Genomic DNA, 27,174 nt, shown 5'->3' on the forward strand with positions numbered 1-27,174 from the left:
ACCCTGGGGACCTTGCCCCCGTCCACCAGCTGCTGGTGGATATGCCACCTCTAGGGTCACATCTGATGCCTGCTTTACTGCCTGTCCTTATTCTCTACATGATGGTCTGGGCTTCATTCTGGTAGGCAGTTCACTCTGTGCTTGGCTCTGCCCTCTTGGATACTGACTCTTCTCTCCTCCTCTGGACTATCCACACACACTTAGGCCCTTCCAGGGGCCACAGCCCAACCCCCTCCCACCAGTGCCTTTTTTAGGGTGACTGACAAGCCCAAAAGGCCTGGCTGCAGGCCTTAGCTGCAATGTGTACACATATGTCCCCCTTACCTTTTTATACAGGTCCCACAGGCGGTAGTAAAAGAGGCGGCAGGAGAGACAACCAAAGCGCAAGTAGGGACTGAGGCCCGTGGGGCTGGCCAGGAGGGAGTTGGCATTCATTCGGGGTCTCTCATAGTTGGCAACCCAGGCCTACAGCAGAAAGAGAAGGTGGTAAAAGGAAAGGCCTGGATGTTACAGAGGAAAAAATGGAGGCATTGGGTGGTTAAGGAACTTGCCTACAGTCACAGAACAGCCAGCCATGGAGCCAGCACTTGAACACTGTGCTTGTCCAGCTGATTTTGAAATGAAACCACCATCAGACCAAACAACGAGGCCATGTCCTTCCCTGACTTGCTCTTTAATTTGCAGGGTGATTGTGAACACGTTATTACGTCCCTCAGCTACGTATCTATTAAATAAGAACAAAATTTCCAGTCTCCTGCGGATTAAAATGAGTTATGAAAGAATTCTGAAAGCACTGAATGAACTCTCTAATTATACAGCAGGAAACACGGTTTCTACTTTACAGAAAAGAATCTCTCTCTCAGTCCGTCCTCCAGTCACTAGTGGCCCTGAGGTTATATTATAGACACCAGGGACTTCGCACTATTGTTCAACAGCAGCTGGGGAAGGAGGAAACTTCTAATCCATTCCTGGGGACCAATGGAGTCATTCATTTCTGGGGCCATGTGTCATATAACATTATCGGCCATGTTTTTATCATCACTGGTTGCTGGCATAGGACTTTACTTTCCTGACTCGCAGTTCCATGCAGTCTCTCACGACTTTTTTTTTTTTTTTTTCTGAGACAGAGTTTTGCTCTTGTCGCCCAGGCAAGATCGTGCAGTGGCACGATCTCAGCTAACTGACACCTCCGCCTCCCAGGTACAAGTGATTCTCCTGCCTCAGCCTCCCAAGTAGCTGGAATTACAGGTGTGCACCACCGCGTCTGGCTAATTTTTATATTTTTAGTAGAGACGGGGTTTCACCATGTTGGCCAGGCTGATCTTGAACTCCTGACCTCAGGTGATCCACCCACCTCGGCCTCCCAAAGTGCTGGGTTTACAGGCATGAGCCACCGCGCCCGGCCTATTTTCACTTTCTTAACTTCCAACATCCTTTACTCCTCTCCATGATACTGTTTCACAACCTTGACTCTCTTCAGGCCTCCTGCTCCAACACTCTGCTGGATACAGAAGCCATCAGGTGGGAAACACCTCTGCTTTCAGCCACTAAATCTACAAAGTCACCTGCACCCACACCTACCCCTCTTACTCCTCCCCTCCTGTGACTCCGCCCAAGACCAAGACCTCCGGCTGCTCTGGAAGCCCCCTTTCTTCCTTCTTTTGCATGTTCAACCTCTTTCTTTCTAACTCTTCACTCCCAAAACACTGAGGAAATAATCTCGTTTCTCCTTTTTGCAAAGACAACAAAATAAAAACAAAGGGCTTCTGGCAACCCTGTAGACTTGGGTCCTTTTTCCTCCTTCACAGCCCACCTCTCTGCATTTCCCCTCCCCTACCTCCCCTACCTCCCAATTTCTGGCCGACCCCATCCTGGCTTCTGCCTTGACCACCTGACAAGGCTGGCTCCCACAAGTCTCCTGTGACTTCTGTGCCAGAGTCCTGTAGGCACTTTCTGTCATTGTATTTTGGGATCTCTCAGCAGCACTGCACCTGCTGACTATGCTGTCTTACCCTCTGGATTCCTTGGCCTCTGTGACTCCACATCACCTGGTATCTCCCAGCCGCCTGGAGCTCTTGGTCTTTCACCAGCTCGATCTCCTCTGCCTCTCCCTTAAATGTGGGCACCCAGGGCTCAGTCCTAGGTTCTCTACTCAACTGTGTGCCTCGGCAAGCTTATCCAGGCCCATGGCTCCCGGTTCCACTCCTTTGCACACAATCACCACATCCATACCTCTAGCCCAGGTTGCTCCACCCAGCTGCCTGCTAGAAACCTCTACTTGGCTGCCTCTCAGGCACCTCAAAGTGGATGTGCCCTTTTCTTTCTTTAAAACCACACTCCCACTGGCCTCCCTACCTCAAATAATACACTGCTGGCTACTTAGCTGCCCAAGGCACAATCCTCCCCTCACCAAGTCCTGTCAATTCTACTGCCCAAATATTTCCAAATCTGTCCTTTTCTTTCCATTCCCTGCTGCCACCAACCTGGTTCAGGCTAGGTCATATCTAGACTGGACAATTATGACAGCCTCCTGACTGGCCTCCCTGCATCCACTCCCATCCCCTGCTAACTCGTTCTCCACACTGCGACCAGAGTGATGTAATGCCTGTTCCGCTGGATAATGTGCACAGTGGGCTTCCTGTTGCTCTGAGGACAGAGCCCAAATCTTCACGAAGGCTTTTGTGGCTCCCCAGCACCCAGGCCTTTCCAGCTCTGTCTCTTGCCCCTACTCTTTTTTTTTGAGACAGGGTCAGGGTGGAGTGCAGTGATGCGATCTCAATGCATTTGAACCCTCCGCCTCCCGCTGCCCCTCCTCTTTACGCATCTGCTCTCACTGGCCTTTGCCAGTGCACAAGCAGCTGTTTCTGGACCACTGCCTTGCTTTCCCTCAACTTCACCTGGTTAACTGAAACTCTTCCTTCAAGTCGCAACCTCAAGGCCACCTCCTCTGCAGGTAACCCCTGTGGTATCAGGTTAAGTACCTCTAACAGACACTAGGGATTTTTGCCTGCGCATACCTTTGCTAGCCCCCCGCTTTTAAAACATTTTTATTTTGAATGAAACATGGATACAGAAAATCACACAAATGTGTGACTTAATGAATTATTCTAAGGCAAACCACCAAGGTTTGGGAAATAGCTTTGACAGCCACCCCAAGAGTCTATGTGCTCATCCCAGGAATAGTCCCCTCCTGTCCCCCAACATATATAACCCCTACCTCAGCTTTTATAATACACACTTTCTGAATTTCTGAAATGTTTACATTTTTCTATTTTGGCAAAACATGTTTGAAAGGAAGGACTTTATTTTTTCACAGTTATTCCCCGTGTTAAGTAGCTTCTTTTTTTCACCCAAATGTGTATTCCTACGTGTTATAATTTAGTCTTGGGCATTTAGAAAACTTTATTTCTGCCTGAGTGCGGTGGCTCACACCTGTAATTCCAGCACTTTGGGAGGCCGAGGCAGGAGAATCACTTGAGGTCAGCAGTTGGAGACCAGCCAGGCCAACATAGTGAAACTCCGTCTCTACTAAAAAGACAATAAGCCAGGCGTGGTGGCATATACCTGTAATCCCAGCTACTCAGTTTTCTTTTCTTTTTTGTTTTTTGAGATGGAGTCTCACTCTGTCACCCAGGCTGGAGCGCAGTAGCGTGATCTCATCTCACTGCAACCTCCACCTCCCAGGTTCAAGTGATTCTCATGCCTCAGCCCCGAGTAGCTGGGATTACAGGCACACGCCACCACGCCCAGCTACGTTTTGTATTTTTAGTAGAGATGGGGTTTCACCCTATTGGCCAGCCTGGTCTCGAACTCCTGACTTCAAGTGCTCCACCCGCCTCGGCCTCCCAAATTGCTGGGATTCTTTTTCCTTTTTTTTTTTTTTGAGACCCCACTCTCTGTCACCCAGGCATGAGTGCAGTGGCACGACCTCCTGGGCTTAAGCGATTCTCCCACCTCAGCCTCCCAAGTAGTTGGGACTACAGGCGCATACTGCCACACCCGGCTAATTTGTTTTTATTTAGAGACGAGGGCTTGCTATGTTGCCCAGGCTGGTTTTGAACTCCTGGGTTCAAGAGATCCTCCTGTCTTGGCCTCCCAAAGAGCTGAGATTACAGGTGTGAGCCATCATGACTGGCCTTAAAAAAAAATGTTAATAGGTTATTTAAATTTCTTTTAATCTGCACATTTCTGCCATTTCTTTCTTTTCCTTTCCATTGTTCTGGGAAAGAACCCAGGCCATCTGACTTGCTGAGATTCCCACAGTCTGGATTTTGCTGACTGTATACTCATGGTGCAGTTCAACAAGTGTTCTGTCCTGTGTATCACCTGCACATTGGTGGCTGGTACCAGAAACTGGACTGGACTCAGGTTTGATCCCTTTGACAAGACTACAGGGGGCACATAATGCTTGCCTCCTTCTATGGTGTCAGCAGTCACCAAAACATAATGCGTCTTCATTGAGGGTTACAAAATGGTGGTATTCAAATTCTATCATTCCTTTTTAATGTAATAATCAGAATACTCTTATAGAGAGATGCTTGCCCTCCTCTACCACTGGGTAACCCAGTGGTAAAGATCATGTAGCTTCCTCCGCTCTTCAGTAACAGCATTTCATATTCCTGTGGAGAACCAGCCTTCCCTAATCTTAGTCCGAGTGGGTAAAGCAGAACTAAACCTACCTTCCAGTTCTGGGAGTGGACTCATGATGCAAGTCTGGCCAGGTCCTATACCTGGCCGCAGTCATTGAGTCAGGGACAGTCCCATGACCCAAACCAGGCCAATGAAAACACGCCTTGGGAATTTTCCTGATGCTTTTGGAAAAGAGGCACATACCTTCTTCTATCTAGTATTGCTAAACAGACTGAAAATAAGCTGCTGGTGACCAGCTTTGCCACTGATCAAGGAAAGCCTCTCTGAGGATGAAATAATAGAGAGGAAAGCAGAGCTGAAAGATGGAGAATGCATTCCTCATAGCATTCTTTGGAACCTGGATCCAGCTGTGCCTGAAGGCTACTCTTAGTTATGGAACCAAACCTAAAAAAACTTTCCCTTTTTCAAAAGCCAGCTTGCAAGCAAAACTGATTGATATAATCCTCATGCTCTTTGCTCCCATAACACTCTGAACCTTCCTTTCTAACCCTTAGAACTCTGTAATTCCTTGTTTAATGTCCATCATTTCCAGAAGACTGTTTCTGGAGACAGACTTCATGCCTATCTTGTTTTGCAGTCTTTCTAGAAGCTAGAACATCCTGGCACAAGTAGATGCTCCCTTCAGATTTGGAGAACTGAAGGAAGCTAAAATAAACATCCTGAAATCAGGTTCAACTCCTGTATCTCTAGCACCATCTGTTCTCCCAGATGTGCAGGACACAGTATTTCCTCTGGCCACCACAGAGTCTGAATGCATCCATGGCATAAGGGCCCTTGAGAGAAGGGGCCCGCTGGGGGTATGTGGAAAAGGAGCTCCTGTCAGTGACCCAAGGGGCATCCCTCTACAAAATGTTTTCCAGCTAATAAAAACTAACCACAGACAATAGCTCTTTATAGGTTTAAGCCTTATTCTACTCCTGCAATCCCATTTGTCATCTCCACCCTTCTGCCCCTTGGCCCAACCTTTATCTTCAAACTGGGCCCAAGAATCTCTAGATGAAGCTTTTAATGTGGACAGAGATAGCTGGTCTCATCCTTTAAGTCTGTGGGGCTTGCTTTGGGCCCAGGCTGATGGTAACACCCAGGTAGAAACATCAAGGCTGTGGGCCTTCGCTGTTGACTGGACACCTCCAGGGCTGGAGAACATTCTTCCCAAGTAGACTTGCCTTGGCTTCTTTGTTCTATTATCATCATCATCTGGCTGCTGGGCAAAATACCTATATACCTAGCCATCTTAGCAGGCATAGAAAAAGCTGAGATTTTAAAAACCAGTTGCAGGGGGCAGGAAACCAGGAGCTCACTGTTCTCAGACATGAGAACTTTCTCTGCTCCTCTAGCTGCGGGGCGGGGAGAGGGGGAAGTGAGGACCTTGTGACACTGTGCCTCTGAGGCCTGGGCTTCTTTCCTCCCCAGTTCTCACTGCACTGGGAGGTGGGCCATTTGCTCTGTGTCCAAGCAAATGGAAATCAACACGCTGAAAGAGTTCCAGCAAAAAGGTACGGAGACACATCAACACAAAATAATCTTACAGATTTTACTGACCAGATATCCTCTTAGTAGGGTGAATCTGCCCACAGATCAAAGAAAAGCAATCCGACATAGCTTTAGAATAACATAGAACATGGTCTTACTGTATTATAAAGTGAGCATTCCTAATTCAAGACTCTAAAATCTGAAACACTTTTGGTCCCAAGCACTTTGGATAAGGGATACTCAACCTGTAATTACTAACTTTGTGACCTCAGGCACGTTACTTAACCTCTCTAAGCCTCAATTTTGTAATCTGTAGAATGAACAGCTTAATACCTACCTTGTAGGGCTGTTGGAAATATGAAAAGAAATGCCAGCAGGTACTTAACTCAGAAATGCCAAGCCTAGTGACCAGCACATGGTAAGTACTCTCTAAATGGTAGCTGCTGTTAGTGTTGCTGTTGCTATGGCCATCAGGAGGATAGGAGGATTTTTCATTTTCCAACCAGTGTGAGCTAAGAGGGACTAAAGGACATGGACATCCCCTGCTGTGTAGACATGTCTCTGCAGCTCTGTGTCTCAGAAACAGCCCATACCTTCCGTTCCAAGTGCTTATCCAGGCGGGCCAGAGCTTCTGTCTCTCCTCCCTGCCAGACAGCTGGACCAAGTCCTTCAGTGGGGAACCCTGAAGAGAAGGAAGGGTCACAAGACAGGAGGTTTGACCATTTCAGTGATAGCCTGGCACAGCTGTTCTGTTATTTGAACTTTATGAGAACTGAACCATAGTGTCTCGGTGCTACTGGGGGTGAGGTAATCCTTAAAGTTTTAGCGTTTTCTAGGTCAACTTGGTTCTCTTCCCACAGTCACTATTTTCTCTGCTTTCCCCTGCACCCTCATTACTCCAGGCAGGTGAGAACAATCCTGGACCTCCTGTCTTTTCAGATTAGCTGGCAACTGTGGTTTTCAGGTGAAAAAGGCTAATAGCTTTGTTCAGATCAAAAGATTGGAGGGGTGGCTCACATCTGTAATCCTAGCATTTTGGGAGGCCAATGCGGGCGGATCACTCGAGGTCACGAGTTTGAGACCAGCCTGGCCAACATGGTGAAACCCTGTCTCAGCCGGGCGTGATGGCTCACGTCCGTAATCCCAGCACTTTAGGAGGCCGAGGCGGGCAGATCTCGAGGTCAGGAGATCGAGACCATCCTGGCTAACACGGTGAAACCCCCATCTCTACTAAAAATACAAAAAATTAGCCGGGTGTGGTGGCGGGCGCCTGTAGTCCTAGCTAATGGGGAGGCTGAGGCAGGAGAATCGCATGAACCCGGGAGGTGGAGCTTGCAGTGAGCCGAGATTGTGCCACTGCCCTCCAGCCTGGGTGACAGAGACTCTGTCTCCAAAAAAAAAAAAAAAAAAAGAAACTCCATCTCTACTAAAAATACAAATATTAGCCAGGCATGGTGGCAGGTGCCTGTAGTCCCAGCTACTCAGGAGGCTAAGGCAAGAGAATTGCTTGAACCCGGGAGGTGGAGGTTGCAGTGAGCCAAGACTGCGCTACTGCACTCCAGACAGGGCAGACTCCATCTCAAAAAGAAAAAAAAAAAAAAAGGAAAGGGGGGGGTGAGGTAGTGTAGTTAGTAACCTGAGAGGCTGACAGACTCCCTGCTTTCAATAGAAGCATTACTAGCTATACTGTTACTGAGAAGCCCACAGACACCAGCACCAGGCAGTGCCTGTATTGTCTGTGAGAGGGAAGTACAAAAATGGAGGCACAATCTAGAACCAGAAACAGAAGATTACATGTATGAGTATGAACAGAACAAATACTAGAAGGACATAGTTTAAAATTAATTGTGGTTACCTCTGGGTGGTGGAGTAATAGTGACTGCCATTTCCATCTTTGTTTTCCTGTGCTTTCTAACCTTTCTATAATAACATGCATTACTTTGACAAAGAATTTCTTTACACGAAAGGAGGCACCAGCACAAGCGGCTCTGGGCAGGAAGTACGCACCCAGCTCCTCCAGGGAGGGCACACCGTAGGTCTCATCATGGTTCTCCTGGATCTCGGCCCTGCAGCTCTCCATCTGCTGACTGGTCACCGAGCCCACCGGCTTCTTGGGCAGCTCCATGCGGCTGATGATGGCCTGAAAGCGCTTGTACGTAAGGGGTGGCTTCTGCCCATTCAGCTCAATGATCCTGGGAAGCCCAAAGCACAACTGGTGTTACCCACAAGGCCCTGTGATTTGGGTCCCTGCCCACCCAAAAAAGAACCCAGACTCTGAAGGTTTGAGGGTGGCTTTCCTCATCTACTCACAGGTCCCACGCCTGAGTGGAAAGGAGGGGGCAAGGGAGGCCACATCTCCATTTTACCGAGAGGGAAAATAAAGCCCAGAGAGCTGGAGCAGGTGCCTCAGTAATGGAGCAAGGCAGGGCCAGAGCTGGGACTCAATTCCAGGTTCCCTGGTGTTGACGCAGAGCTGCCTAAAGACAGAGACTGAACATATCTCTAATCACAGAAAAATCCCTACTAACCAGCTTGGCACTTGGCCTATCTGTCCAAGCTACGGGAATCCCCATAGGCCTCTACCACCATGTAAGCCCTGGAGAAAGTTCTTTGATAAGAGCTGAAGACATGTTTTTTTCTTACTCTAACATCATAAGGAATAGCAGACATGTTCCTTTCTTGGAAAATCATGCCATTCTTAGCCTCCATTTATTAGAACATAGAACAGAGAGATGGAGGACAGCTTATCTTCTCCAATACAGAGACTGGGGCTAGAGTTCATAGCCACAACTGATAGTTAAAGAGTGTCTTGTAGTTTACAAAGTATTTTTCATGACCAAGGGAAACATAACTGCACTCATGCAAGAAGGAAGGAGTATCAGAGGGCGAAGAACAGAACGGAGGTTGTTTATATAAGGATGAATTAGGATGGTATGGAGTCACATTCCCGGGGCTCTTCCTGGCTAAGAAGTAGCTTACGCAAGGCCCATCTGGCTGGGTGAGTTCATTTCTCAGTTTGCTCTACCTCGCTCTCCCCGCGTTAGTGGAGATATATGGTCGGCTGCTGCCTCTGCTGTGCCTCCCCCTCCTCTGGCACGCAGCAGGAGGAGGATCTCCACACCCAGCCTTTCCTCCCGAGGGCCCGGCTCACGTGCACAGCTGTGTGACCTGGCTTCTTGGCAGCCAGCACTGGGTTGGGGAGTGGGGGTGGGGAGCGGCGGCGGCTGCTGGCTTGGCAGCAGCAGCAACAGCAACAGCAGCAGCAGCAGGAGGGTGACAGCTCTGGCATGGCAGGGAAGGGGAGGAGAGGATTTCCTCCTAGAATCTCTGAAAGCACAGAGGCTGTCACCAGGGGAGGAGGCTCCTCTGTAGTTAGCAGCTCCCTGCAGGGATCTCTAGAGCCCTCCCCACCACCAAGCAACATGGCCTGGAAACCCAGATAGTCATAGAGCCCGGGGAGCTCTTTTTTTTTGACACAGGATCTCGCTCTGTCACCCAGGCTGGAGTGATGTGGCATGATCACAGCTCATGGCAGACTCAAGCCCCTGGGCTCAAGTGATCCTCCCACCTCAGACTCCTCAGTAACTGGCACTACAGGCATGTGCCACCATGCGTGGCTAATATATTTCTTTATTTTTAGTAGAGACGGGGGGTCTCACTAGGTTGCCCAGGCTGATCTTGAATTCCTGAACTCATGTGATCCTCTCACTTGGGCCTCTCAAAGTGCTAGGATTACAGGCATGCGCCAGCATGCCCAGCCTAGGAACTCATCTTAGGTACAAAAGCTGGACCTGTGTGAACAGAGGTCTGTTGGAGGGGTAATAGGCAGGGTCCACTAAGGTCAGAGGGCAGCTGTTGTGCAGGATGGAAGTGGGAGTAGGAGGCACAGGTGGGACTCGGGCATACTAGGAGCAGATCTGTAGAGACCCTGAGTGTGGGTCCTCACTGCTTCCATGCCTTGGGCCTAACAAGCCTCTCTGCCACCCCAATCGGGTAAAGTTCTTCGTGACCTGTTCTACAGGCCCTGACTCTGGCCTATTCTCTTCCAGCTTCTAGAAGATGCCATGCCTCCTGGGTCAGGTGGCCCTAATGATGAACCTCTCTGAGTTCCACTCAGCAAGGGCCCAAATTACTAACTCTCACAATTGGTAACCTGACCCCTGGGCCCCATCTCTTACCTTTCCAGGTCATAGAGTGTATGAGAGTTCTCGGTCACTACTTCCACACCAGCCTCCTTGGCCATCTTCATGATGGCTGCATCTCGTTCTTTCCCAAAGGGTTCAGAGTCATATTCAAAGGTCAAGCGGGTTACTCCCCATTCCTGTGGGGAGAGGATCTGTTATGCTCGACACTGTGTTTGGGGAGGAGGGGAAGCTGGACTCTTCCTTCCTTCCTGGGAGAGAACAGAGCTAGTCTAGAGACCTGTCTGATGGGCAGCAAACAAACTAGGAACAGGGATTTGATCTGGAAAGCAAACAAGTTGAGGTTCAGAAAGTTTGAGGAGGACAGGCAGTGTGGTGAAGCCAACAGCACAGCAACAGTGGAGTCGGAAGAGAGGTAGGCAGCCTTGTGCACTTGCTGTGTCCTTGAGGTAGGAGAATGCGGCAGGAGGCTATAAATACAATGCTCCTGGGAGACCCCCAGTCCCAGAGAGTGGCACTGACTCACGAGTGGGACAGAACCACAGCCTTCCACCTGCTCAGCAAGCTTTTCCCAGAGCTCCTCACAGCCCTGCAGACTTGTGGCCTAGTTTTCTTGGCAGAGTTGTGCTATGTGAAGTGTCTTAATTGTTTCCACAGCAACACTCCTGAGGCCAATAGCAAACAGAGCTAATAGGTTCCAGCCCTGAGAGAGTCAGGAAAGGAGAAGCGATCCTTAGCCTGGAGGTCAGAGGAAACTGACCAGAGGGGCTGCATGTTGGAAAGAAGGAAGTTCTTTCCTAAGCCTTTAGTCATTTCTGGTAGGAATTTCTAGATCTCATGGCAAGCTGGCCCAGTGAATGGCTGTACAGACAACCCACAGAAAACCCTAGAGCATTCAACTTGCAAGAAGAAAAACACATTCTCCAAAGTCTCTGGTCATGGTCTCTGAAAGCTCTGAACCACAGGGGCAAATGTCCTGGCCATGCACAGACTGGTCTGGTCCTGACTCAGCCCTGCCTGGGGAGTGGGTCCTTAGCAGGGCCAGTTATCCCTCATTCGAGGATACCAGCATTAAACATTGATTGAGCCCTTGCTATAAGTCAGGTACCATGCTTACAGTTCATATAGATTACATCACTGAATACTCATTGTAACCTGTGAACAATAACAATATTATTAAATGACATTTTCTCCAAGAAGCCTTCTTGACCTCCTCCTTCACTATAATTCTTCTGCACCTTGTCTTTTTTCCACTGCAGCATGTATTATATGACAGTGATACACTTGCCTGTTTCCCCCATTAGTGTGAACTCTCAGAGCAGAAACCATGTTGTCTTGCTCATCGTCATTATCCTTACACCTAGTATGGGGCCTAGTACCTAGCAGAAGCTCAATAAAAATACATTAAATGACTGAATGGATGACCTAGCTATAGCTCTGGGCTAGAAGTGGGTTGGCCTCTGAGTTGCTGGGGAAGAGAAGGGCAATGTTGAGGGGAGAAGGGAGGCAAATGTATTTATATGGTATGGTGGGTGAGGACACAGCTTTAGAGTCAGAATCCAAGATCATCACTTGTTAACTTCACAACCAATTATTGTTTCCTCACCTATAAATCGGGATAGCAGTAGCCACCTCTTAGACCTGCTGTGAGGAAGAAGTGAGTTGATGTAAACAACACTGGGAACAGCGCTTGACTCATAGGCAGCCCTCAATGAATGTGGGCAATTACTAGCACTGTGTGATTTGTACATGTATGCGCAATTATGTGTGGTGGTGCGGGGAGGGGAACTGAAGGATGATGTATTCACTAAGCCCTTTGCCTCGACATGACTTTTCCTTTTGTCTCATAGTTAGGGTGGAGAGGGGCAAGACAATCATTGTGTGCTGCTGAGGATGATGGCAGTCTGTCCCAGAGCCGTCTGTCCATCAGTTCCTGTGCTTCTGTGTGGGCCTTAGAATATACTTTTAAAGGGATTGAGGGAAAAGTAGACTGGCCCCCTGATACTGCAAACAGAAACCTATGTGGCACCAAAATGAAGATTTCTATCAATCATTTATCCCATGGGAAACAAGAAAGCTTCTTCAGAAAGGCTGACTTTTCCCAATAAGCAGAGCAAAGCAAGATGGGAAACACACCTTGCTAGAAATGAAACCCCACCCTCAAAGTCTGGCCTAGAAGGAACCCTAATAAATCTTGCTGGCTTGAGCCAAGAAAACATCGACAGAAGCCAGTGGCATCCGGGGTGGAACAACTTACCACATCCTATGTCTGGACTGAGCTGAGAGCTTTCCAACAAGACACTGGTTTCCCAGAATTTTTTTCCTTAACACAGTTTCCATTCCAAGAGAAAGCTAACTGGCTGCCTTTGCTCCCAACTTCTCTAGCAGCAATAGCCAGACCAGCCCTGATGTTTCCATTCCCTCAGTCGGAATATCATCTCACTCAGCCTGTGGGGAAACCCTCAGGGACAGAATCTCACTGTCTTCTCTGGGGCTCTGCACGCTTACCTTGAACAGCCTTGGGAACACGTCGGCTGGCTGTCCCCGGACTACAAACAGGCGGGAGTTCAGTTTCCTTAAACTTGTGTCCAAATCTTCCAGAGACTGAAGTAGGAACCTGCAGAGTTCACACAGGCCTTGTTAGTGATAACATCATGAAGAGTGGCTCTCTTTCCTAACAAAGCAGGGAGAAACTGGTTCACTGTTTATGCCCAACAGGCAGTCTCATGATCACTAGGGCTGGAGAGGCCAGGGTTCCAGCCCAGGAGGGATGTGGTGGTGGATCAGCGCTGCTCTGCTTCAAACCCTGGCCTTGCCACTTACTAGCTGTGTGACTTTAGGCAATCACCTAACCTCTTTGTCTGTTTTCTCACCAGTAATGTGAAGCTGATGTTAGTACTTCATCAAATTGCTAAGAAAAGAAAATCGAATAATGTGTGAAAAACATTTAGCACCGTGCTTGGCACACAGACATCACGAGATAAATGTGAGTTGTTCCTAGTGTGGTGTTTCTGTGTGATCAGAGGCAAGTCACTTATTCCCTCGCAGTCTCGGGGGCTAGATAAAAGTATCTGCCCAGCACGAGGTTGTTGTGAGACTCACATGGGAGCCATCTGAAAAGCCAGTGCAATACCGTGGTATGAAGCTTTAAGGTCCTCTTAGCAGAGGAGCAGACTGCCATAGCTGGGAAAATCCTCCTTACTCTGGTGGAAAAGACTCCTTGACTTTCTGCACGCATGCTGTGGGCCATGCGTATTTCTGCTGCCACAGCCTCACAGCCCGCAATGGGTCCCTAGTTCCCACAGCTTTGTTTGGCAGATGGCTTACTCTCCAGGCTTCTCCAAGGTTCTGGTGATCAGGTTCTCATCCCAAGAAGGAGAAGGCTTTAAAAGGTACTTCTCAATAGCTATCTTCACATTTTTGTGGGGGTGGGGATGGGGAAGACTACAGATAGGCAAGAACTTCAGCAGCAGACCTGGATCACCAGGGGAAAGGGAAACGAAATTAACACTTGCTGAGTGCCTTCAGTGTTTTATTTTTAAGTTAAATTAACATTATAACCAGATAAACTATTCATGTGGCTCAAAATTCCAGAGACAAAGCAGTACACAGTAAAAAGGGCTTTCCCCTCCCTCCCTCCCCAGAGGCAACCAAGGTTATCAATGGGATTTTGGTTCTGTCATGCTTTTTAAGTGCATTTCTGCATTTAATTCTCTCAACTGTTTTGAAGGAAATAGTACCATCCTTATTATATAGATGAGGAAACTGAGACACTCAGATGTAAATTAATTTGCCTAAGACCATAGCTGTTAAGTGACAAAGCTGGGGATTCAGGAACCTAGGGTGGTCACTCTGAAACCCACATTTTCCTCTCTGTGCCTTTTTTTTTTTGAGACGGAGTCTTGCTCTGTCACCCAGGCTGGAGTGCAGTGGCGCAATCTTGGCTCACTGCAACCTCCCCATCCCAAGTTCAAACAATTCTCCTGTCTCAGCTTTCCGAGTATTTGGGGTTACAGGTATGTGCACCATACCCAATTAATTTTTTAAAAAATATTTTTGGTAGAGATGGGGTTTCACCATGTTGGCCAGGCTGGTTTTGAACTCCTGACCTCAAGTGATCCGCCCGCCTCAGCCATCCAAAGTGCTGGGATTACAGGTGTGAGCCACCGTGCAGGGCTTTGTGCCCCATTTCTAAAGATTTCTAGTTGTACGCCAACTCTGCTCCAGGGCTGAGATTCTGCAGGCCCTCAGGAGTTTGAAACCCTTTTCTCTAATAGCAATCTGACTACAGGTAGTCCACTGGCATTCTCATCTTTCTCAGGAACCCACAGGCCAATCTGCATATGTCACAGACACCTCCGAGGCACCTGCTCTCTACCCCTTGGGTCTCCGCCCATCCCCAGCATTCTTCTCTGTCAACAATAGGAATGGCACATCACAGTCACATTCTCTCACTACTGGAGGCTTACAGAAGCAGTGACTATTCCCAGGCTGTCAACTAGAACCAGTTCCCACTGCTGCCTCTGACGTACACAACTTGACACACTCCTACGGCCAGTGCCACCGACCCACATTCTAGCACGGGCTGAGCCCTGGGCTCGGCTCAAAGCATCATGTCTGCAAAAGAGCATGTGGAAGACTCTCTGAGGGGTTGGGATGGAAGACTAACAGGTTGAATGCTGCTTTATGCAAACCAAAAGCTCCACCTCTGTGAATTTCTATTTTTGAAAAATTGACACCTCCAGAAAAGGAAAAGGGAGCTGCAAGTGCGTCACTTATGTTGGCCTCCCCCAAGCTTCACCACTCTTCTAGAAGGAAAAGAAGAGAAATCCATGCAAATGGTCTCATGCCATCTGAAACCTGGACTCTGCCAGGTAGAATGCCTAGGGTTAGGAGCGGTGATTTAAATTCTATAACCCCAGGACACAGGGTCCTCCATCTGCAGCTCCCAGGATTGTCCTTACTGTGCGCTTCAGGGGCCTTTTCCTTCACAGTCCACGAGGCTGCATAGGACTTTGATTTGAAGCTATAAATAAGGTTGGAATGCACATGAAATCTAGGTTCCAGAACATGTAGCAATCTGCCTTCTATAGAACTTTATTTTTAGACCTCATTTACTAAAAGGAGAAATTCCTCGTAGCATCTCTAAAGTACAGCTAATCCTATGAGAGCCTTTTCTTCTTTCACAAGAGATGTTTACAGCAGAAAGCAGAGATGTGAGGCTGGTAGAAGGCCCAACTCTGAACCCAGCAACTCAATAAAAATAATGATAATAATGGCAATGACTAACATTTAATGAGCGTTTACACTGACAGGCACTATTCTACTTGTTTCACATACATTATCTCATTTAATTCTCAAACAGCCGAATCAAGTAGGTACTATTATCATTCCCATTTTACAGATGAGGGAATTGAGGCATAGAGAGATTATGGAACTTGCCCAACATTATTTATCTAATAAGTGGCCAGAATTCAAACCCAGGCAATCTGTCAGGCTTGACATGCTTGTTTTTAGCCAGCCACTGCCTCTCAACAAACAGAGCACTGAGGTTGTGCTGCCCAGGGCTCAGCCGTTAGGGAGCACCAGAGGCCAACTCAAAGGCCAACAACACCTCTGCTGCCAGATCTTTCCTCCTCTGAGTGTGGTCTGACAATCAGCAGCATTGGCTATGAAACACCCAGGAGTCTGTTGAAATGCAGAATCTCAGACTCTAACCCAGACCTCCAAAATTAGAATCTGTATTTTAGCAAGATCCCCTGGTGATTCATTTGCATATTAAAGTTTCACAAGCACTACTCTAGAACACTGAACTTTACTTCTAGCCTCTGTTACAAGTTGCCTTTCTTTGCTTCTAGTTTGTTTCTACTAAACTTTCTCTCTTGGGCATCCATATTTCTGCCTCCCCTTTGGCCTGCTAGAAATGCTCTGCTTCTTCCAACTTCCCTCCCGAGTCAACCCAGGAAGGGAGGGCTCAGGACAGCCACCACACGGAGGCAACAGGCGGAGATGTGAGGAGGGTCCCCAGTATCTCCAGACTCCAGGCAGCGAGAGAATGCATAGAATGAGAAGCCACCACTAGGGTACCACCTTTGAGGCCTGCCAGGTGACAGCTGTCCATCACATTTGGAGCAGTGCCGCGACTGGGCAAAGGCTCACTGGGCAGGTATATGCATTCTTTCACCAGAGAGAACCCTGGGCCTTCTGTGGTGCCTTAGAACCCTCCTCTTTACTCCAATTTCTCTTTACTCCAATGAGGGGACTCTGAAGGAAACTGGCCTGGCATTGGAGGTGGTGGTGTTGGGGGCTGGCACTTCACCCCTGGCAGCTCTTAGCTGAGCTCACATGGCCAAAATTCAGAGCACATGGTCCTGGGAGAGCAAAGCTTACCCTTTGGATTAGACAACATGTGCAACTGAATTACATTATTACGTAAGTGCTCTGGAGCCAGAGGCAGGCAGAACTAGAGAAAACCAGACTGGGATTTCCAAAAATACAGAGAGGACACTATAACTCAGGGACTCTACAAGGCTAGCCTTTAGAATAAAACAAGCAGATCCTTTGATTAAGTACTCACATTTTGGGAAGGCCTTCTCTACGGATGGCTGTCTCTACTGACCCTGTGTTGAGGAATATTTTATTTATTTGTTGTTAATAGGGGGAGGGAAGATAACAGTGAATTCTTTTGGGTCCAGGCTGTCCTTGACCAAGTTCTTCTGCTTCAAGCCAAGGTTATCTAACAATAATGATGATACCATTGGCTGGCACAGATTGGCTACATAGGATATTAATAGAAATTAACTTTTCCTAAGTAATTAAGAGCGCTTAAGCCCCATGGAAAAGGATAACCTAAACTCACAATCTCTGGCAGGGATTTATTTCTAAGTATCTGAGTGATACTTAGAAATACTTAAATATTAAATACTTATTATTTTAAAAATATATTTATTCTTTCCTAATTTCAAAGAGAAAGATGAAGGTTTTTATCCCCTTTGGGCAAACAGAAACATTTCCTTGGCAGTAGAACGGTAAAGTGTCTCTCTCAGATATCAATGTGAATAGCTCAGAGAAGCTCCTGTTTCCCTGCCAGTAGACTAGCTCTCAACCCACTTCCCAACAGTCCAACAGTGTTCAGCTCTCAGCATCTGGGAAGAGAGGCACACTTGTTCTCATGGCGCATCCTGGGAAGTTCTCAGTTTACCCTATTTACCAATTCTGAGAGAAAGGGGCTGAGAGGGAACATATTTTATTTTTACAAATTCCCTCTGTCCCGGAAGCTCCTGAAAGAGGTGCAGCACAGACCCAGGGACAAAATGATTTAAATAAAGTGGAAGAGGAATTGTGGCTAACACCTACCTAAGTCGCAGTGGGGAGAGAAAGGTATTGAAAAACCACAGAGCCCATTTTAAAATCTAGGAACTGCTCACATCTTCCTTTTGTTTATCTTCTTGCTGCAGTAACTCCTTCTAGATGTAGCAAATTTGGGGGAGGTGAGGCTGGAGAAAATGTGAAAGGGTTTATAGCCAAGCAGCACTTGGGAAAAAAAAAAAAAAAAGTCCTGAGGCTCATATAGCTACAATTAGCCCATAAACTTCCCACCATCACCAAGGCAGGGAGTATACTAGCCTTCTTCTTGCTAATCAATGTGTGTATTTCTTGGTTGCATTTCTCTGTCCTTTTTTACTCCTAGTGCCATTCATAGTTATTTTAATCTGATTTCATCTGCAGACAAACACTGTGTGGGAGTCAGTGTAGGAGGAGCAGGAGGGAAATAGAGTCACAGATTTTGGGTCCTCCCCTCCTTGCAGATGTTCCCTTGCCTTCCTAGGGAGGCTTCTCAGAGGCAACTTAAGCAGCTGCAGAGCTAGGACCTTATGGTGCAGCACAATTCTCTCAGACCACTCTCGGAATCCAGAAACAGCCACGGGACGATACTGCAGTCATGTAAAGATATGGCTGGCTCCAGTCCTCCCCTCTATCCCCAACTTTGTGCACAAGAGAATGCAGCTCTGCCTTCAACTGATCCAGGAAGCAAGCAGAATGGTGGAGGTGGTAGGAGTGTGTCTGTTACCAGGCCCAGGAGCAGTTATTATATTCAATCTGTTTGTGTTACTTCACCTCTTTCTTCTGAACGCCAAGACTAATTAGACTTCCTGTCAATGCACTGCAACACACTTCCTAGGTTGCCCAGCTCAGGACTGAGGTTCTCTAGTCCAGTGCTTCTCAAGCTTTGCTGCAATAAGAGTTTTAAAAACCTTAATGCCCAAGGCCGGGCACAGTGGCTCATGCTTGCAATCACAGCACTTTGGGAGGTTCAGGCAGGCGACTGCTTAGGACCAGGAATTCAAGACCAGCCTGGAGAACATGGTGAAACCAAAAAATACAAAAATTAGCCAGGCATGGTGGTGCAAGCCTGCAGTCCCAGCTACTTGGGAGGCAGAGGCAGGAGGATCGCTGGAGCCCAGGAGGTCAAGGTTGCAGTGAGCTATGATCATGCCACTGCATTTCAGCCTGGGTTGTCACCTGAGCAGGACCCTGTCTCAAAAAATCCCACAAAAAACCAAAAACCAAAAACCAAAACCAAAACCAAACAAAAAACCCCAAAACCTTAATGCCCAGGCCATAACCAAGAACAATTCTAACAGAACTGGGGGAAAGGGGTTGGGCACAGTGGTTCATGCCCTGTAATCCCAGCAGCTTGGGAGACCAAGGTGGGTAGATCACCTGAGGTCAGGAGTTTGAGACCAGCCTAGCCAACATGGTGAAACCCTGTCTCTACTAAAAATACAAAAAAATTAGCCAGGTGTGGCAGTGGCCGCCTGTAATCCTGGCTACTTGGGAGGCTAAGGCAGGAGAATTGCTTGAACCTGGGAGGCGGAGGTTGCAGTGAGCCCAGACTGTGCCATTGTACTCTATCCTGGGCAACAAGAACAAAACCCCATCTCAAAAAAAAAAAAAAAGAATTGGGGGAAAGGGGCCCAGGCATCTTTTAAAGATCCTTATGGGATTCCAATACATAGCAGCCAAGATTGAGAACCACTGCTCTAGTCTGTCCCCTTATCTTATGTTTCTCATGGCACTTCGTTTCACTAAATTATGGTTGTTTGCTGGTCTTCTTTCAATAAAATGTAGGCTCCAGGAGTTCTGGAGCACAGACACATCTGTTTATTCACTGCTGTATCCCTAGCAACATCTAGAGCACTACCTGGCAGATATTAGGCACTCATTAAGTAATCAATTAATATCTGCATTCCTACACAGCCTCTGACTTCAGGATTTGACTCAGGCATCTGAGCCACATTCCTTTTCTCCTTCACTAGATTGACAGCACAATCACAAAACGATGACCCACCAAAAATCCATAAACACCTGGTTCCTAGCAAACTGGAGTTTAATCAACAGGAATTTTATTGTTGATTTTTAATCTCCCCTATCAAAAAAGAGTAGGTAGTACTAGGCAGTGTCCCCCAAAACCCAATAAAAGAAGAAACTCTGTGACAATGTAACAAGAAGGTAGTCGGATTCCATTTGGCTGGCTCTGACTGGTGCAGGGCAGTCTGAGGCTTGGCTTAATGTCCACACTAGGGATGGTCATTTGATGATGCTTGTCAAACCCAACCTCCTATCTGTAGAAAACTGGAGCAGAGACAGAGCAATAAGGCAGCCTGAAAACTGTGGGCAGGCTCTCCAAAGGACTCTTTAATTGTTCCTTCTATATAAACTGGGCAAGAGGGGACACTGAACAGACCTACTGCTAGGAGCACTTACTCTCTTAGCAGGGTACACACCTTGGAGAGAAAAGAATGGTGTGTCGAGAGCCACGGTATCCTGGAAATAACCCTGTCCATCGGTGCAACAAGGCCACAAGCAAACATTCCCCAGAACAATGTAAACAAACCCAGCGACTGCCACTAGGTGTTCTGAAGAGCGATGGGTACATGATGTCTCAAAACTCTTTAATTTGAATACTGCATACAAAGAAAATACATTAACGACCTGTTCATCTTTTTCCATGATCATGTCGACTCCATCTCCTGGGGGGTCATCAGAGGGGCCCTTGATATCATGGGCTCCCTACCCTTAGCACAACAGTTCATAGAAGTCTCATCTCTAATGGCTCAATTGTCCTCTAAAATCATGACAAGAGGATGACGGGGTGACACTTTGGATCCTTTTAAATTTTTTTTATCGACGTCAAAGCTCCAGAGCAGGGCTTAAACCATTTTGGAGAATCCCCTGGATTCTCTGGAGCTTTGAACACAACGCGATTCCACCTGAAGACACCTTTGGCTTCTTTATTTATAATATAGGGGAGAAGACTTTATTTAATGCTAAGCCAGGGTCACCTGACACCCCTAGAGGCAGGACGGTCTGGGCGCAGGGAAGCCAGGATGGGTGGTAGGGCGGATTCAAACAAGCCAGAGGCTTAGGAATGATCTCCCCGAGCCCAGCAATGGGCTCTTTACTTGAAGAATGCGAGCAAAAACCCGTCCCGCCCTCACACCACAGTATCTCCCTTCTGCCCCTCCCTGAGTAGACCATAAGAGCCCTAGACCAGGAGCCCCTGTTCCGCCACTCACTGGCTGCAAGTCCTTGGACAGGTCGACTTTGGGTCTCCAGGGCCCAAGGGTCTCATCTGTACAACGGGGATCATGATCTCCGTTCCACAGGCAGTTGTGAGGCTCAGAGGGGTAACAGTGCCAACGCGCTTTGTCAGAGGCTGAGCCCTGGCCCACCGGCGCGTTAGGACCATGACGAATTACTTCCCCGGTCTCGGCTTCTCCACGGCCTCCCAGCCGTGGAGAGGTTGAGAGAATCGTGCTGTTCGCCGGTCACCCCAGGGTCAGCGTCCTGGCTGCGTCCCCGCCACCCCGCCCCGGGTCCCCTCACCTCCATCGGTTGATCCCGACTGAGGAGGAGGCCGCGAACCACGGGTCGAGAATGTAAACGCAGCGCACGCAGCGCGCCCCGCGCACGGCCGCCAGCAGCGCCGGGTTGTCGTGGAGCCGCAGCCCTTTGCGGAACCAGTGCACTGAAGAGGCGCCGTCCGTGCCGGGCGCTGGCGCCGGCGCCACAGCTGCCGCCGTCGCCACAGTCGCCGCCATGACTGTCCAGACTGCTCCGGCCACCCCCGCTCCGCCCCGGTAGGCGACGCGGACCCCGCCCACAGACCGCCCAGTGACCTATGACGCCGCAGCTCCTCCCTTCGTCCCCGCCCCCAGGGCCTTAGAGCCCCTGTGCCATTGGCTGAGTGCCTCCCGCCCGGCGATTGGCCCAGAGACGCCAGAACAGGCCCCGCCCCCTCACGTTCCTACCATGTGTGGGTCCGCCTGGGTGGAGCTGGTAGGCGGACAAGTGACGCAGGCTGGCACAGTCCGCGGAGGGCCGGGAGTGGGCCGAGTCTCGAGGTACAGCGGATCTCTTACACATGTCCTGTTCAGGGCCTGCTTCTAGAAGAAGCTGCCTGGGCTGGTAGGGGTTGCTGTGACTACAGCCAGAGACTTGCAAAACTGACAACTGACCTTCCTTTTATCACCAACATCGTCGCCAGCATCATCTACATCATTCTACTACAACTGCCATTTATTAAGTGCACTTTATATGGCAAGAGACATGATCATCTCCTTACGTAGTCGGTCTCATTTACTATTCTGAACTCAGCCCAGTTACATTCATTTAACGAACACCAGTGGAAGAGCTGCTGTTATTTTTGTTTTACAGATGAAGAAAATGGAGGGTGCCGCAGGTTGAGCGACTTGCTCAGTATCATAAAGCTACTAAGAGGGATTTCACCCAGATTATTCTTATTTTGAAACTTCTGCTTTTATCCACGAAGCTATACTTCTCTTTGTGCGAAGATCCTTGGTAATTCCAAGTGGCAGAGTCCAAGGATGGGGAAGGAGTGCCCTGATACGCAGCATTAGAGGATTTGGGAGTAGGGACTGGGAATGTGGAGGACTTGAGCTCGTAATTATGCCATCAGATGAATTTATTTTATTTTAGTCTGTTTAGTAGATCCAGTGGTACTATTGTGTGCAAAGCACTGTACTGGATTCCGGGTGGGGTTCAGAGATGTGGAGGACACTGTCCCCATTCTTCTGGGACGCCAGGTGGAACCCTCTTATTCCTCTGGCGTCTAGCATAGAGCTTGCTGATTGACTGACTAAATGGCAAGAGAAGCTATAAACACCAGCAACAAGGTGTTGGGGAAGGCTAAGATGGCTTAGTCAAGCTGCAGCTTTGGGGTTATCAGGTGGAGAACAGTCTGTTTCAACCTGGCCCTAGGTTGAGCCCATGCTTGGAACCCTTCCTGGACCTGGGACAGTGTGATGAAAGCATTTAGCAATTTAGTCTGCAATTTAGTGGCATTAATTGGCACCACTCTCTAAACCAGTGTCACTGCAATCCTAGGCATTCTCTGCCATTTCCAGGGCTTTTCACAAGCTGTTCCCGCAGTCTAGATCACACTCCCTCTTCCTTCTTTGTTTCTAACTCCAGTTTGCTCTGTATCATTGTTCAGTGTAGATGTCACCTTCATGCTGTCTGATCCCAACCTGAATAGTGCCCTGTCTCATTCTGTGCTTCTTTGTGGTCACTTGTCTTGGCACACAATACTGGAATTTCTTGCTTAAATGTCTTAATGCCCCATTAAAGTATAAACTCCTGGAGAGCAGGGGCTGTGGCTTATTTACAGTTGTATGTCCAAAGTCTAGCTTAGTGCTTGGCACCTAACGCTCAAGGATTATTTGAGTAAAAATCGAACTAGAGTCTCATATTGGCAGGCTCTTAGAGGCTTATCCTAGTCCCCTTACCTGGCCCTGTCCTTATTTTTGAATTTCCTTTCCAAATGCTTGCTGAATAAATCGATGCCACCTTTCATTACTTTTATTTTAAGGTTTTGTGTTCCCCCTCTCCTATCCCCTCTTCTCTCCACAAGGCTGGTGCTTTGCTAGGAATGGAACAGAGTGTAAGGAGGTGTTTCTCCCTTAAACAACCTCAGAGATGAGTCCTCTTCCCTTTTTCTCCTCTAAATTCCCGTAATGCTGTATCTGTATTCTGTGAGCCCGGGACTGTGCTTGTCTTACTTATCAGTGTCTTCCCAGCTGGCACTCTGGTACCTAACATATAGTAGGTGCTCGAAAAACATTTGCCAAATGATCAAAAGTCATTTCCCTCCCCTCCACTCTCTCTCTTATTAAGCTATCATGAGAGGCAGTGTGGTGTAATGGTTAAATCCTAGGCTTCGCACATTGGAGTTGCTGAGTTCAAATTCTAGTTCTGCTTTTATTCTCTGTGACCTTGGATAAGCTAGTTAACCTCTCTGTTCCTCACTTTCTTAATCTTTGCAATAGGGTGATAATAGCACTTAGGATATACTAAGCATTTGTACTGTATCAGCTACTGTTATTCTGAGCAGCAGGACCTGTGTCTGGTTTTGTCTTCCTTGTAATGCTCAGCCCTGGGTCGTACATGTAATGTGGGCTCCATAAGTTGCTGAGTAAATAAAATATTTTACTCATTTTTTAAAAGTCCTCGAAATTTTGCCAATAATGAAAAAAGTAATCAACCTCAGTTCCCAAAACCTAACAAATCAATTATTTCTTATCTTCATGTTGCCTTCTAGACTTTGTCCACAAACACCTAAGCAGACTGTAATCAAAGCAGAGGTTCAGTGCTCCATGGTTTGCATGGTTTGTTTGTTCTTTTTTTTTTTTTTTTTTTTGAGACAGGGTCTTGTTCTGTCACCCAAGCTGGAGTGCAGTGCTGTGACCCTAGCTCAATAACAGTTTCAAACTCTTGGGCTCAAAGGATCCTCCTGCTTCAGCCTCCTGAGTAGCTAAGACTACACGCACACACCAGCATGCCCAGCTAATTTAAAAAACATTTTTTTTCTTGGTAAAAACAGAGGTCTTGCTATGTTGCCCAGGCTGGTCTTTAAGCAATTAACTCCTAGCCTCTATCAGTCCTCCCTCTTTGGGCTCCCAAAGTGCTGGGATTATAGGCATGAGCCATTGCACTCGGCCCAGCTTTTTTGAAACTTAAAATATTAAGCCTGTTGTATATTGCTGCATCATTACTTCTGTGTTTTTTTTTTTTTTTTTTGTGGTTTGTGTTGTCAAGTTGACAAAGATGAACTATTAATACTTCATTGAATAATTGCATATTGCTTTAGTATATTAACAGTGTAACATTCAAGAATCGGGAAGCAGGTTGGGTGCGGTGGCTCATGCCTGTAATCCCAGCACTTTGGGAGGCCGAGGCAGGCAGATCATTTGAGGTCAGGAGTTGATCTGGCCAACATGGTGAAACCCCGTCTCTACTAAAAATACAAAAAGTAGCCGGGTGTGGTGGTGCGTGCCTGTAATCCCAGCTACTCGGGAGGCTGAGGCAGGAGAATCGCTTGAACCCGGGAGGTGGAGGTTGCAGTGAACCAAGATCACACTCCAGTCTGAATGACGAAGTGAGACTCCGAAAAAAAAAAAAAAAAAAGAATAGGGAAGTAAATCTGACACTAGATAGAATAGGGTGCAAAGTCCACTTTGGGTTTTTACACTTTAAAAGGGACACGGAGAAATTGGAGAGAGACCAAAGAAACTTGTACGTTGCTAAGGAAGTGAAATATAATGGGGTACTATTGTCTCTTCGAGAGAAATAAGAGCTAATTTTTGACCTCATAATAATGCACTCTAGTGTACACCTTGTAAAAAGTACCTCCAAAGAGTGGTTGTCATGAGGATGTCAAACAACCTAGTTTACGCTAGGAAGAGTGAAGATTGGAGAGACTTCTTAGGATAAGGTGCTTTAAGGATGAGATGAATTAGCCAGGAACTGAGTGGCGTCTTTCTTCCCTGAAGATGCTTACGCAGATAGATTAGTCCTGTTTTGTCTCTTTTTGTTAATGTCCTGCATGGAGACTGGATTAAACAACTTTCTACTTTGGCTTTGAACCGCGCTTTGGGTAAATATTTGATGATTGGCTGAAAGGTAACCGGGCGCGGCGGGAGGGACTTCCCCGGCGAGTTTAAGTTACCCGCGCCCTCTAGTGGTAGGACTGGGACAACGGCGGTTCGGTTTTCGGCTGTGCGGGGAACACCAGGACCTATCCAGTGTGCAGCCGCGGCATCCCTGTTCCCAAGGCTTCACGCAAAGCCTACTTTGATGTAGTGACGTAAAATGTTTGTTATTGGAACTGTTCAGCTTGAGAAGCAGTAAAGCTTATTGAGAGCATAGACCGTAAAACTAAACTCCCTGCGTTCCATTTCCAGATCTGACATTAACTAGCAAATTACTTAATTGGGCGAGCTACTTAACCTCTCTGTGCCTTAGTTTCCTCATTTGTAAAATGGGGATGATGATACTAATAATAAAGGACAGTATGAAATTAGAGAAAGGTGAATAGACTAATGAGTCAGAATTGAGAATCCAGAAACAGGTCCACATGAATCTGGACATTTTATTCACGACAAAGATGTCTCTGTAAAGAAGTGGGGAAAGTAATGGGTCAATCAGATATTCTATTGTAAAAAAGTGAAAGTTGACTCCATCTCACAACATACAAATCAATTCCAGGTAGATTATATGCTTAATGTAAGGGGTAAAACAATAAAGCTTTAAGAAGATCGTATTGGAGAATATCTTTGCAACCTTGGGGGAAGACAAACATTTCTTGAAAAAGACATGAAAAGCACTAACCGTTAAAGAAAATATTGATGAGTTGGACTATGTTAAAATTAGGAACTGCTGATCAAAAAACATTATTCAGAGAGTGAAAAAGCAAACCATAGAATGAGAAAAGATACTTACATAATATTTATAATTCTTAAAGAGCTCAAATCCAGAATATGTCAACAGCCCTTAGAAATCATAATAATAAAAAAAGATAGGCAACCCAATTTGAAACTAGGCCAGAGACTTGAATAGGCACTTTCTGTGGAGTCCTAATTAAGCAAAAGGAGTCAGACTGGTGAGATTGAAGGAAAGCAAAAAGAAAAAGCAGATAAACTGTAAGTCTGCCTTTCTTTGTGGTCCAAGACACATTGCCCTTCTGTGCCCAGCTATCACCAGTCCCTTGGCTGATAGAAAAATACAAGTTAGCTCACTGCAACCTTGGCATTATCAGCACTGCACAAAGCCCTCTTCAGTACACAGCACAAGCACCATCCTATAAAATCCCCAGCAAGCCTTTGTCTCTTTGTAGTCAGTTCCTTTCTTGCTGACCTGCCCATTGCACCCTTGTAATGTATTTTCATACTTTCTCTAATAAATCTGCCTTTCTTTACCTACAACTGTCCTGGTAAATTCTTTATACTGCCTGCACGACACTGGCCCCAGATAGTGGCTACCTGTGACACTTTCCACACACCCTCGCCCCAAAGAATGGATATTTAAGTGATCAATGAACACATGAAAAGGTACTCACCTTCATTAGTTCATTAGGGAGCTACAAATTAAAACCACAATGAGGTACCACTACAGGCCCACAAGAATGAATAAAGTTAAAAGGATTGGTAAAATCAAGTGTTTGGGAGGATGTGAGCAATTAAAATACACTGCTGTTGGGATTGTAAATTGATACAACCATTTTAAAAAACTGTCTGTTATTATATATTAAATTCAAAAAGCCAAATACCTTACAAATCATGAACGATATATTCTATGATGCAACAGTTTCACTCCTAGCATATACTTAACGGAAATCCATGCACATGTGCACCAAAAGACATGTGCAAGAATGTTCATAGCAGTATTATTAGTAATAATAATAAATCAGGGATAACTCAAAGGTCCATCAGCCAAAGAATAGATAAAAAATTGTGCTGTATTCAAACATAGGAATACCATACAAAAAACCTACAGTTATAGGCAGCGGTAACATGGGTGATTCTCACAAACTTAAGTGAAAGAAGCC

General features: G+C 47.0%; 1 protein-coding gene across 1 annotated transcript in view; it reads right to left on the reverse strand.

Moving 5' to 3' along the window:
- CRY2 (cryptochrome circadian regulator 2) overlaps positions 1-21,455 on the reverse strand; it is a 37,214-nt gene extending 15,759 nt beyond the window's left edge. Inside the window, exons 1-6 of the mRNA XM_025356177.1 lie at positions 21,156-21,455; positions 12,774-12,882; positions 10,302-10,444; positions 8,131-8,315; positions 6,717-6,805; positions 325-465 (exon numbers count right to left, since the gene is read on the reverse strand). Coding sequence (XP_025211962.1) covers positions 325-465; positions 6,717-6,805; positions 8,131-8,315; positions 10,302-10,444; positions 12,774-12,882; positions 21,156-21,370 — 882 coding nt within the window. The 5' untranslated portion in view covers positions 21,371-21,455. The remainder of the gene's footprint in view (positions 1-324; positions 466-6,716; positions 6,806-8,130; positions 8,316-10,301; positions 10,445-12,773; positions 12,883-21,155) is intronic.
- Positions 21,456-27,174: the final 5,719 nt, after the last annotated feature.

This window comes from Theropithecus gelada, chromosome 14, assembly GCF_003255815.1.
Source record: "Theropithecus gelada isolate Dixy chromosome 14, Tgel_1.0, whole genome shotgun sequence".
In the NCBI taxonomy this organism is placed as follows: domain Eukaryota; kingdom Metazoa; phylum Chordata; class Mammalia; order Primates; family Cercopithecidae; genus Theropithecus; species Theropithecus gelada.